We start from the raw sequence: 12,928 nt of genomic DNA, 5'->3' as shown, positions 1-12,928 counted from the left end.
AAATAACATCTATTTTTATGGAACATTTTTTTTCATAACCCGCGGATGTCTCTAGGGATATGTAGATTAGAATAAATTCGCAGAACGGGACAATTTGCTGAAATAACGTATTAAGTGTAAAAAGGCCGGTCGCGGTAAGTGATGGATGAGCTCCCGGTATTATGAAGGAGCTTTCGAGACACAACGTGGTTTATTAGCATTAAATGTACATTCGAGGGATTTTTTTGGCTCATTTTAATGATATTTAAAGGGGAATCGTCACATCTAAGCAGAGCCGTCATTAAATCCAACCCTGAAGACATCGATCTCTTGCATGATTGTTGTTTTTTAATGTCTTATTTTTCAGATTTTTATTTTCCAGCTTTGGTACCGGACATTGCACCGGCCTCAAACACCGGGTCAGACAGCATCAGAATCCAATTGGTTTGGAAGCCGCTTCCTGTTCTCTCCCTGCGTCAGCCCAAGCAGGAAGTTGGAAGCCGCTTCCTGTTATCTCCCTCTGTCAGCCCGAGCAGGAAGTTGGAAGCCGCTTCCTGTTCTCTGCCCACGTTGTTTTAGCAGACGGTGCATGAGGCTCTAGCGCTAGAGATTGTTTGCTCTGTAAAGCTATTATCACAGATATCTCAGGGCGATGGGGCCATTTATACCCTACGTGATACATTAATATTTAAGGGGAAATGAAAAGGCGTGATTAATACGCTGTATAATTCGGCAATTATTAGAAATAATTAGAATTTGGAAGATGGCGACTCCTCTTTAAGGCAGAAAGCCTGCTTTCAGGTCTCGCTGTGATGTTTTTATATAATATACCCACGTTGACAGTATACAGATTTCTTACAATGGAAATTATTAGCACAGCCTCCCAGATAAGTAAAAGAGCGGCAGCACACAGACCTGAGCGACGCGGATTCAGTCATATCGCTTTATGGTCTGAAGGATCGCCGAGCGCCCGCGGCCGTCCCGTAATTGCTCAGCTAATTGCCACTTTAATAATATATGAACCCTTTGAGTGGCAAAGGCGCCCGCACAATGGCATTCAAAGGGTTAAAGGAACAGCTGTTTTATAAAGGGAAACTTACTCCAGGCTACTGGTCAGCTAATGCTGATCTTAACCCTTTCCGCTAGCCTTTGCCGTAACTCTTTTATAAAGTGTCAGAGACACCACTCCCAAACAGCACTCCTCAGAAATAACGCTTTAATCATGAAAAACTTTGCATTATTCACTTTATTTCAGGGAATGCTAAATTGTCATGTGACAAAAAAGCAGGCAGTGATAGGTTGTTGCCATAGATACTAAAAAAACTTCTTAAAACCTTAGATTTTGTTTTTTTTTAATTAGGAAAGAAGAAAATGACAGCTATAGTAAGATTTTGGTGCAGTTAGTGCCTTTTGTATTTGGCCCTTTTCAGGGGATGTGGTTAGAGGTGTGGCTGGGGGAGGGGCTTCACCCAGACATTTTATGTCACTTTGCACCCTCTCGCTGGGTATTTGTGTAACTGGGCGGGGCATTTAGAAGAAGAATAATAGGTTAATTTACCCATTTAATTTATAAAGCCGTTCCCTGCTGTTTCTATACACATTATCGGGGCTTTTAGGGCTGTAGAAGCCTGCCATCCCCTCATACCCAGCAAACATTCTGACCTCCTGGAAAAGAGGGGCATCAGGGGAGGAGAGAGGGGCATTGGAGTGGAATGAGGGGCACTGGGAAGGAAAGATGGCTCCAGATAGGGACTGGCCAAACCAAACAGAGACCCTTGGGATGCATTAAATAACCAGACTCATACCAGTAAAAAAACTTTCAAAATAACACAGAGTCAGTTCACACTATTTTTTTATTCTGCCGGTTTCTCGGTTAAATACACGTAAGGCACGCGGGATCACAGGACAGTATACCGCGTGTAAAATCCGTCACCCCTCGCAGGGCATTTGGCATCAAAACAGCAGCAAAAAAACAGGCGCTTTACTTTAATTGTCAAGTTACAGATAAATATTAAGCAGTCAGCTCCGGTGTCTTAATACAAAGCCGCTGCTTCATGTGTTTCGTCAGTTTAAGCCAAAGGTTGTCAATCTGAATTTATTTTGCGCATGCTGGACTACCACTCCATCACTCTCAGCCAGGAACGAGCTAATAGCACCCTAAACTGGTATAACTGGTATAACTGGTATCCACACACTGGATTTGTTTGTCGCGCGTAGGATCATATCACCGAGGCATGTGGCGATCACCACGCGGGGTTAACATTTTACTCAGGCCAGCAGCGGTAACGTTATTTTTAGGCACAAAGCGCTTTCTTTTCCTCGTTCAGAAAATTCATAAATTCCCCCGAAATAAAGCAGTTAAAATATTTATATAAGCAGAATTCTGAATGGCCAATAATGTAACAAAATGTATCAGAATGTAACAATACGTAACACAGCGCAATCATGGAGTTAAATATAAGCCGCAGCGTCTCCACGGCGAAGCCCATCTGCTGCCGATAAACATCACTTGGATGCCTAAAGTCGGACTGAGGAAGAAAAGCGACTCTGCCACTTTAAGGTCAGCAGCCGCTAACCGGCATGCGCGTGGCCACCGGCTGGATACGCCGGCCGCACGCTGCGCTCGTTAGCAAACACAGCCACATGCTGTCTCACAGGACATTTGTACGGCTTATTTGGCCGCCGACGCGTCGGGCATTTGCCGGGTTTGCCAGATGGCTGGTCAATGCCCAGGACGGAGTTAAAAAGGAGTGTAGAGGTTAACCATTTGGGCACCACCGGCACTCAAATGGTTAAGGCTTACCAAACAGCATAATAAAAATGATTTCCAGTTTCGGTTAAAATTCGGTTTCCATTAAAAAGTAGTTATTCCACCCCGATTACTAGCTGGTCCTGGTGGAAATGCTCCGTTAGGTCCTCGGCTGCTCGCAAACACCTGAGCGTTCGAAGGATCCATCAGTAGCACGGGGCTGCAGAAGGGTTTCCGCGATGCCTTGTTCATCGAGTTCGTAATCCAGACGTCCGGAGCGGAATCCCCCCGGGGACAGAACCCGTCTTATTCTTTAATAGAAAACGTGAAATAGAGCATTACTTGGGTTTTTCCCATAAATTTTGAGATGGGGGTTTCTTTGGAGAATCGCCGTAGTGTTTGATTCTCTTTTTTTTATAGACAGCCAAGTTTTTTTTAAAAAGGGAGTAAGAAGAGCTTTGAGGAAACGGGTCTGCTTTTTACATTTTTTTTGCTGTTTTCCCGGTTTTCAGATAAAATATTCCTTTTTTGTTTCATCCACGGCTTCCTGCAGCGAGGGATCGTTCTTCAAAGCGGCGTCGGCGCTTTCGGCGAATTCCGTGCCCTTGGCCTCGTTGGTGTGATAGGTCCCCTTATGTCTGTACAGATAACGGAGGATGACCACCAGCAGGAACACAAAGACCACCACGACGGCAGCGACCACACCTGTCGGCACAAAGGCAAACATCAATACAATGGAGTTACCATCACCCAGCCAATCAAACGACAGCTTTAATCCAAAAATCTAATGGAAACAATGCAGAAATCATCAGTTCATCAATGTATGAGCGGGGGGGGGTTCTGGGAAGGGACTGGGGAGAAATCACAGGCGTGTCGGCTGCCTCCTGGCGTTTCGCACCCACACGTTACACCATTACATCATCACATCATAGAATTTGACGGCAGATAAGAACCATTCGGCCCATCTGGTCGGCCCATTATTCCTGATGTAAGGGGTTTAACCCCCTATCAGTCTTTGTTCAGGTCCTATAGTGAGGTTTATGTCCATCCCATACATGGCTGTTCTGTTTATCAGCTACCCTCTGGGTAACGGAGAGCTTCCTGACCTTTCATCTGATGGACATCCCATCATGTTTGAATATTATCCACCATCGAGACAATAATCTCACTTTGATGGGCTCTTGGAACAATGTCTCCAGAACGAGGCAAGAAGAAGACTTCTTATGTTGAGGGTAACGTTCCTCGTGTAGTTAATGTCAAAGGTTGGTCGAATAACAGGCGCTCTCTCTGTCTTTTCTCCCCAGAAAGAAAAGTTCTAGATATTAAAGCCATTGGGGGTGCGGAGAATTCTTGCTATCGTTTCGAGGCTTGAGTTGGATCTTCCAGACTAATCCAGACCTACGGCTTGCGGACTTGCAAATGCCGCCCTTTTACATTTTGTGTTTTTTCTCTCTCTTCTGTTCTAAAATGTTCTGATTATAAGATAAGCTGGAATCTAATATTAGACGCTGGGAGAAAGCCTCCTCCATCCGCTTTTTATTACCTCTGCCTACGCTTTAAGGTATGACATTAAAGCTAGCCGCCTTACCTCCGATGATAGCTGCATCCACCCCACTGCTGGAGATTTCTGCCGCTGTGAGAAGATCAAAACAGAAGAGCATTAGCTTAAAAAAAAAAAAGTTATAGACAAAGATGGAAACGACATATAAAGATATTTTAAAACATAAAGTTATCCAGCATTAACTCGACTTCCAATGGAGAAGAGAACAGGAGGTGAGGTTTTTACAGCATGAAGGACAATAAAACAGAAGGAAAATCAGATACATTCCCTACAAATGTATCAATAAAGGTGATGCGGATATCGGTTTTCTTAGAAAACATCTTTTTTGGGGGCCAAACTTTTTTTTTTTATTATTATTTTCACAAATCTTCTCAGTCCGTCACAAGCTATGGGCAGATATTCTAGATCAATGTTGATCCAGAACATCATCAAAGTAGAAAACCTATAGAAACATAGAACCCGCCGGCACATCGGCCCCATTCGGCCCACCTAGTCACCCGTTTCTCCTGCTGTAAAGACTCAATCCTCAAATCAGTCATTGGTCTCGTCTAAGACTGAGGAACCTTAAGGCTATCCCATTATAGGGTGTGCAAGGTACCTTCTACGGAATGCTAGCCTTTGTTGGGTCAGTAATGTATCATTGCTACTCTCTCTATGTTCTACGTGCTGGTTGGAAAGTTGGTGTGAAGGAATGTGGTGATAACCTGAGTATTGACACATTGATGTTTGCTAAGACCAATTGGCCAGATCACTCAAAGATCACATGTTCATCGGACAATTTACCAGCCAAGTTCTTCTGAGATGTCTTCCATATTTGTTTAATGATACTGTATCTCGAAAGTTAATGGTTGTCCAATAATCATTTTATGTAAGTAAGAACATCTTAGGTGATTGGAGACTATGGAAAAAAAAACGGAATATGGTGTTTTCCATCTTACTGGAGATGGCTGTCCGTTGGCTGTTGATGGACCTCAACTCTGATCAACCAAGGTTGGCGGGAGTTGTGGTCTAAAACCTGCCGAGGGACGCAGTTACCCAATCCCAAAACTCCATCACGCAAACCTCTAGCAGAAAGTCTTTAATTTTCCCTGATATAAATCACCAAGAACATGTTAACAGCTCAAAGATATTCTGTGGATCCATTTGGTTGCCCGGTGGGAAGCGGCGGCTTCTCCAGGACAGTTTATCTTTGGGTTGGGGGGGGTCTCTTCTCCCCCCGCTCGGTTCTTGCTGTTTTTTATTTCCACTTATCCACAGGCTTCAATCCAACGCGCTCTGCCTCCCTCTCTGCGTGAATTCATATGCACTGTCAAGACATCTCTGAGCGATCTCTCGGGGGTGTTGCATGTCAAGACGCAGCCGCGCTTTCTTATTAAATGTGACATTGCTGCGCTTAAAAATAAAAATACACAAAGACGTCACTTTAAAAATCCCTATAAGCTGAGTTTTAACATTAAACTGCTGTGATAGATATACTCTCCTAAGGACTAAGGTGCCACCTGTAATTTAATATCTGAAAACAATCGGCTTCGGAACCTTAACACCCCGTAAGCAAGACTAACACATAGCGGCTCCTCAAACCTCTTCCAACTAGTGGTGTATTTCTCCAAACCTTACCTTTTCCTAAATATGCCCCCCCCCCCACCGTGTCCTACTCAATACTCCATACTCAATATTTAGAGAATTCCCTGGAAGCCGGCTTAGTCTGTCTGTCAGTTCTAGTTTTTTCAGACCCTTTAAATGTTTGGACTGTTAGAAGATCTTTTGGCCACGATATAAATAAAATATAATAATAATAATAACAATAATAAAAAAATGATAAATAATAATAAAATATTAATAATAATAATAATAATAATAATAATAACAATAATAAAAAAATGATAAATAATAATAAAATATTAATAATAATAATAATAATAAAATAATGATAAATAATAATAAAATATTAATAATAATAATAATAATATTTTTATTATTATGAAATAGTGATATGGCTCCCATAGGGTCTCAAATAGTCTTTTTAGACCCACCTTCCAAACAGTAAAGCCTCCCCTGCCTCTAATTCCTTACAAACAGGGACCGCGTCACCCCTATCTTCTTCTAGCTTTAATTAGTCAATGAATTAATTAATTTTAAATAATGTTCGTTATTCGTGGCTCTATTATATTGGAAAGCCTGGTTTCATTTGCTGGGGCTTTTAAATAATAATACATAGTTCTATACAAATTGATTCATCTATTAAAATAATGATAATAAAGTTATTTCAAAAGTTTTTAAATCAATTTTATCAAATATTTGATATCAAAATCCTCACCGATACAGCAGGCGTCCGCTGTTATATGGATGACGGAAGATTTAGAATTCACTCCTAAAAAATGTAATATTGACTCCGGGAAATCCAAAAATAGTAGATTTTCTACATTTATGTTACGGCGGATAATAAGCTCATATTAAATCCGATGCGATGTGAAATATATATATTTTTAAAATAACTTCTTATTTACCGGATTAGCCAAACGTTACACGACGCAAACCGTTCAGAACGCGATTAAATGGAGAAAAAAAATGAAAAAAATAAACAAAAATTTGGCAGCCCCTCTTCTGCATTCCTGACTCGGAGCCCGGTGGCCGTCGTAAACAGTTTGTTGGTTTAGAATATTTTTGTATATTTCAGAGATTATTTCTTACAGAATAAGAGCGCGGGCGGGCTCTCCGAATAGTTAATAAAAATATTAACAGCATATCCTGAACTGCAAGATGAACTAAAATATTTACATTTCATTTCAAAAGGAACTTCCCCAAAACGTTTCCTATTTAGAGGACTGAAAGAATTTATAATCAGGGGTCACGGAAAAGGCTGACTATCCGGTGATAAATCACATGACCCCACGATCCGAAAGTATTTGGGGGGAATGGAAGCAGGAAAGGAGGGTTCAGAGAAGACTAAATATGCCGTGTTTAGAGCATGTATATGTGGAAATACACACACACACACCTACACACACACTATTGGTCAAAAGTTTGGGGTCACTCAGCTGTTTTCATGGAAAACAAGGACATTTCTGGCTGTTACATAATTACAAAAGGGTTTCCTAACCATCAATTAGCCTTTTAAACTTAAACTTGGATCAGCGAACACAACGTGCCATTGGAACACAGGAGTGATGGGAGTGATAAAGGGCCATTGGAACACAGGAGTGATGGGAGTGATAAAGGGCCATTGGAACACAGGAGTGATGGGAGTGATAAAGAGCCATTGGAGCACAGGAGTGATGGGAGTGATAAAGGGCCATTGGAACACAGGAGTGATGGGCGTGATAAAGGGCCATTGGAACACAGGAGTGATGGGAGTGATAAAGGGCCATTGGAACACAGGAGTGATGGGAGTGATAAAGGGCCATTGGAACACAGAAGTGATGGGAGTGACAAAGGGCCATTGGAACACAGAAGTGATGGGAGTGACAAAGGGCCATTGGAACGCAGGAGTGATGGGAGTGATAAAGGGCCTCTGTATGCCTATGAAGAGATTCAAATAATTCAGCCGTTTCCAGCTACAATAGTCATTTACAACATTAACCCCGTCCGTGCTGGATTTCTCATCCACTGAAACTGTGTAAATGATGATATATGTTTTGTCTTTTAAAAAGTTTTTATTTTTAACCCAGTTTAAGAGCCATAAGCCACGATGCATCTCGACCATCACAAACTTACAAAAAAAACAAAAAACACAACCCGAAAAAAGGGAAAACAGTTGGAAATGAGTATTTTGGGAGACAAAAATCTGTTATTAATTAAGCAATTTAATTACAAACAGATCTTAAAATCCATTATGGGACTTTTTCAGGTTTAACCGTAAACATGGCACGCCGCAGGGTGGCAGTGCATGGGTAGGACTACTATCCCCCACCGGTAACAGACTTAACGCAGCCTCTGGGCTGACTTCAAAGCCCAACCTTCTCACTCTTTCCCTCCTCGGCGTCTCCTGCGCGCCGCAGATAAACAGCTTATGGCCCCTCCTCGGGATTTATCTGAGCTGCTTGGAAATAAACTCCAGCATCCAAGATAACAAACATAGCTGAGTTCCTAATAGCTCAGCCATAACGTAAGCCGTGGCAGGAGGCCCGTAAGCCGTGGCAGGAGGCCCGTGTCATTAGGGCGGAGGGATACTTCGGCGAAGGAGGCTGACAAACAAACTGGAACTTCTTGTCTGCCGGGGGAGGCCGGAGCTCGGGGGTCGGGGGGTCACCAAAAATGTGTCAGCGTCCCCAGGAACTGAACCCTAATAAAGTTAGGTTTTAGAAGTAATGCAAGGCCATTTTAGGTAAGTGGAACAGCCTCCCAGCAGAAGTGGTAGTGGGTAATACAGTGAGGGTATTAAACATGCATGGGATAGACATACGGCTCCTGAATCTAAGACGAGACCAACGACTGATTAAGATTTGAGTCTTTACAGCAGGAGAAACAAGCGATTAGACAGGGGCCGAATGGGGCCGATCTGCCGGCAGGTTCTGGGTTTCTATATCATTGATGGTGTTCTAGATCAACAAGGATCCAGAACGTTTGGGCGACCGGCTGTATCACCGGCCAGTAATTGAAGGGCTGTAAAACATTGAATAAATGTAACAATGTATCAGACCCTGGAAAGCAGAACAGGGTACAATGTATTTCATTCGTTTTAATTCATTCTGAAGGAGGGACCGCTGAGGTCTTCAAAGCTTTTGTGATTCTACATCTTACTTTGTGATTTTCGGTCGACTAAAAAAGGAATAAAAACTGGAATTTGCGTCCAAAGGCTAGGTAATCATTCCTTTTGTCCTCCTTGGAGCGTCTTGTGGCCCCTCATGTCTAAGATCAGAATTCAAGCTACTTTACAAAGGGTAGCAGGCGGTGAAACGCACTTCATCCAGAGGAGGACAGGAAGGAGCGACGTTGTCTTTTCTGGTTCTTTCCTGAAGCCTCTGGGCTCGCTGCCCTCCAGGCCTCCGCCGGCTTTAATTGAATTTAGACTATTAATTTTATGAACTAATGGAAAAAAGACCCCTGGGATGTTTTATGCGTTTCGCTCAAAGAGTTCGAAGACAATTCGATGCAGATGCCGAGCGGCCTTCCTTTCTGTGCGGAGGGATCGTTGGGCGGCCGGCTCTATACCGGGGTGTCTATATGAGCAAAAAAAAAAGGCCAAAAAGTGTCTTTTTAACAAAAAAAAATAAAATAAAATGGGCCGTGCTTAAGAAAACTACATTCAAGATCCCAACATCCAGAAACTCCACGGCCCATGGCCCCCGACGAAATATTTACGCAAACGCAAAGGAAGATAATTATTCTATAAAACTTTTTGCATTCAGAGGAAAAAAAAGAAGAAAACGGCCTTTTTTTCTTAATGGAATTCTAAAGAATAAATAAATTAAAGCTGACTTCAAAAATCCTGCCAGTTTTATAAACACGGAGACCTTTTATCCGTCTCTTTTTATAAACAGAAATTTTAGGAAATAGAAACAACATAGAACCTGCCGGCAGATTGGCCTCATCCGGCCCCCGTCTAGTCACCCAATCAGTCGTTGGACTTGTCTTGGATTCAGGAGCCGCATGCCTATCCCATGCATGTTTAAACACCCCTCAATGTATTAGCCTCTACCACCTCTGCTGGGAGGCTGTTCCATTGATCTACTACTCTCTCGGCAACGTAAAACTTCCTTACATCAAACCTTAGCCTCTGACTCTCTAGTTTAATAATATGACCTCTTGTTCTAACCGTTACTGGGGAAGTAGCGCAGGATGCGAATCCCTCAGCATTCCATTTAATTTACTTTAGGAACTTTTAGTTTTTTTTTTAGTTTTTTTTAAGTCTGTTTAACGTTGTTTCCTGCGTCTGGAACTCTAAGGGTTAAATCTTAAGTCCCAATGCGAATCCTGAGCGCAGCGAGACCTTGACGGCCTTTTGCACGAAGGAAACCTCGTCAATTATGAATTAGATAACGGAACCGCCATAGCAGCTGCTGCCGCACAAAACACGATTATGCCTGCAGACAAACGCGTCGGTCGTTAACGCTCAGTCTGCTGATCCCGCCGGCCTTTTCTGCAGCCTCATAACCTTTATTATTATTATTATTTGGGGGGATTTGGGTCAAAATGCGCTATTTGGTGCCAGTCGGGCCGGGGTGGGCATCTGGCAAACTCCGGGGGGGGCGCCAGCGCGGCCGACGGCTAGGGAGACCTCTTTTGAAACTATTGAGCAAGAGGCGATCTGCCACCCAGTTTCGTGGCAGGGGGGACTACCACCTAGACTCTAAGCCTCACTGGTTTGAAATCGGGGTAATTAATTCACTTTTCTGTATTGCGGGGAGTAAAGATCTGAAAGAAATATCATCTGCTGATGGGAAGATCCAACAATAACAGAAGATCTGAGCGCATGCCCAGTTTTTTAAGCTCATAGCCCTTATTTCACCCCAGCACACCCAGAATGTCAGCGGAGGGTCTCTCGCCAACGGCTGCCCTACCCCGCAGATCATTCTTTTTGGTTGTTTTTTTTTTCTTTTCCTGTGAACGTTAGTGAATGAAGGCGCAGGACGCGGGGATTTCCTGTTTGGATTAGCAGGACGATTGACTGTTAGGCCGTTACGGGACAGATGGGGAGCTAATTGAGTTGCGATCCGGCTGGCTTTATTACATCATAGAGCGTGCGGATGTGCTCTCCCGTCGCCCCAGGACTGTGTGTACGGGAGAGCTGAGGCTACCATAACATCGCATCAATCAGCTGGCGCGTTAAACGCTGCATTTAAAAAATAACGTATAGAAAAAGCAAAACTACAACGAAACTTTAACCACTTCCTTCATAGATGAACTCAAGGCCGATAAGAGCCGGGGGGGGGGGCTTGTATTGAATATGATTGCGGTGCTTATGACAAGAACTCATAATCTAAAACTAGAAGGTCCGAGGCTGAGATGGAATGCAAGGAAGATTTACTTTACTGAGACGGTGGTAGTTAAGCGGAACAGCTTCCCAGCAGCAGTGGTAGAGGGTAATGCAGTGAGGGTACTAAACATGCACGGGATAGACATACGGCTCCTGAATCTAAGACGAGACCAACGACTGATTAAGGTTTGAGTCTTTACAGCAGGAGAAACGGGCGACTAGACGGGGGCCGGATGGGGCCGATCTGCTGGCAGGTTCTATCTTTCTATCACCAGAGTGACCAATGGAGTCTTCATGTTGATTGGACCATTTTGTTGGTTGCTATGGTGATAAGGCCACTTTTCAGACTTTGCACTAGGATATATATATAATTCCGCTACCTGAGGAATAGTTTTTGGGTCTTTCCCCGGAGGAGGAATCTCTAGCGGCCGCGAGACGTTGGCCAAAAAACGACCCCCTCCTCTCTAGACCGTCAGCTGTCGCATCTGTCACGCGTCGCACACACAGGCCGCTTGTGTTGTCGGCAGATAAAGCGAGACTCACGAGGTGCGATCCCTCCGAGCGATCCGGAGAAGGGGGGGGGGATTAAGAAATTGCAACATTTCCTCTCCCGCTCCGCTCAGGACGCTCTCCGCCGAACAGTTTCACATTTAAACATTTATTTTGGTCTTAACTTCACGGAAAACATGTGACCCTCAGAGTAACCCTACGAGATCCGTTACGGGGGGGGATAAAGTGAAACAGATATTAAAGAAAAAAAACACGCTTCCAAGAAAGGGTTACAATGTTTGTTTGTTTGTTTTGATTTCTTGATACAAATCAATCGGTTTCATAGAAACATTGTTGCAATCGGTTAATAAATAAAGTGTTACTGGATACATTAGCGCTTTCTGTATTAAACCCTTTAAATTCTAATTAGAGTAAAGTGCTCATTACGGGGCAGCCTCCCATAAGGAAAGGGTTAATCATGTTAGGGGTAGTTACTTGTTACTTTCGGCCGGCTTCGTGGTTTATAAATAAGGGATTTCTTTTAACTCCGAGCGCAGGATAAACATGCAGAGACGGGACCGTTATACTTTTCCTAAGGAACCCTTCAAGCTCTGGGAGTTTAAACCTCTAGGATTGGTGTAGCCCGAGTCAAAACAACGCCTCTTTCTGCCAAAGTCCTTTCCAACTGTGCAGCGCTGAAGAGGTTAACACTGGAACATTAACTCTTCTAAAATCGTGCTCCAGGTGACCCGGCTTTATCAGAGTGGCTCATACTCACTTGGAGAAGCGGCGCTGTAGGTTGGTGAAGCCATGCTACGGCTTATGCAGGACTCGTCCCAGGAGCTGACACTTCACCCGGTTTTGGGGCTCGGAGAATACGCCGGATTGGGAAATAGCGTCCGTAACTTCTCCCGTCTGCCTCCTGACCCTCTCTAAACTGGGAAAGGAAACAACATGTGTGTCGCTGACAAGCAGATCATACAAGCAGGGAGGAGCAGAACTTTACAGATAACAGGAAGTCTGCGAGCCTCCGCTGAGCTAAGGGTTCTGAGAGTGGTGACAAGTAACCCCTTCTTGTCCCAGCATGAACCACCCCACGGCAATTAAAGTGTCAATAACCCCCCCCCCCACATCACGAAATATGAACGGCGAAGGGTTTACAAAATAAACAATTATCAGGAAAGACTAAAAGATCTCAATATGTCCGGCTTGGGGGGGAGAAGAGAGGGGGGGG

The 12,928-nt window shown here is 43.7% G+C and overlaps 1 protein-coding gene across 1 annotated transcript; it reads right to left on the bottom strand.

The window, feature by feature from the left end:
- Window positions 1–3,204: 3,204 nt before the first annotated feature.
- Window positions 3,205–12,570, bottom strand: GYPC (glycophorin C (Gerbich blood group)). Its single transcript, XM_053472216.1, has 3 exons — window positions 12,473–12,570; window positions 4,317–4,361; window positions 3,205–3,433 (listed from the first exon to the last, which is right to left on the bottom strand). Exons 1-3 carry the CDS (start codon window positions 12,504–12,506, stop codon window positions 3,237–3,239), a joined length of 276 nt encoding a protein of 91 aa, XP_053328191.1. The 5' UTR covers window positions 12,507–12,570; the 3' UTR covers window positions 3,205–3,236.
- Between the last annotated feature and the right edge of the window lie 358 nt (window positions 12,571–12,928).

This window comes from Spea bombifrons, chromosome 7 (assembly GCF_027358695.1).
Source record: "Spea bombifrons isolate aSpeBom1 chromosome 7, aSpeBom1.2.pri, whole genome shotgun sequence".
Lineage (NCBI taxonomy): Eukaryota > Metazoa > Chordata > Amphibia > Anura > Pelobatidae > Spea > Spea bombifrons.
The sequence above is the reverse complement of the archived record's forward strand: the minus strand, read 5'-3'. Positions and strand labels throughout refer to the sequence as shown.

Coding starts and splice junctions, on each gene's coding strand:
- GYPC (XM_053472216.1), bottom strand. CDS start 12,506: ATGGCTTCACCAACCTACAGCGCCGCTTCTCCAA. Junction 4,362..12,472: donor CTACAGCGCCGCTTCTCCAA/GTGAGTATGAGC, acceptor ATCTTCTCACAG/CGGCAGAAATCTCCAGCAGT. Junction 3,434..4,316: donor GGATGCAGCTATCATCGGAG/GTAAGGCGGCTA, acceptor TTGTGCCGACAG/GTGTGGTCGCTGCCGTCGTG.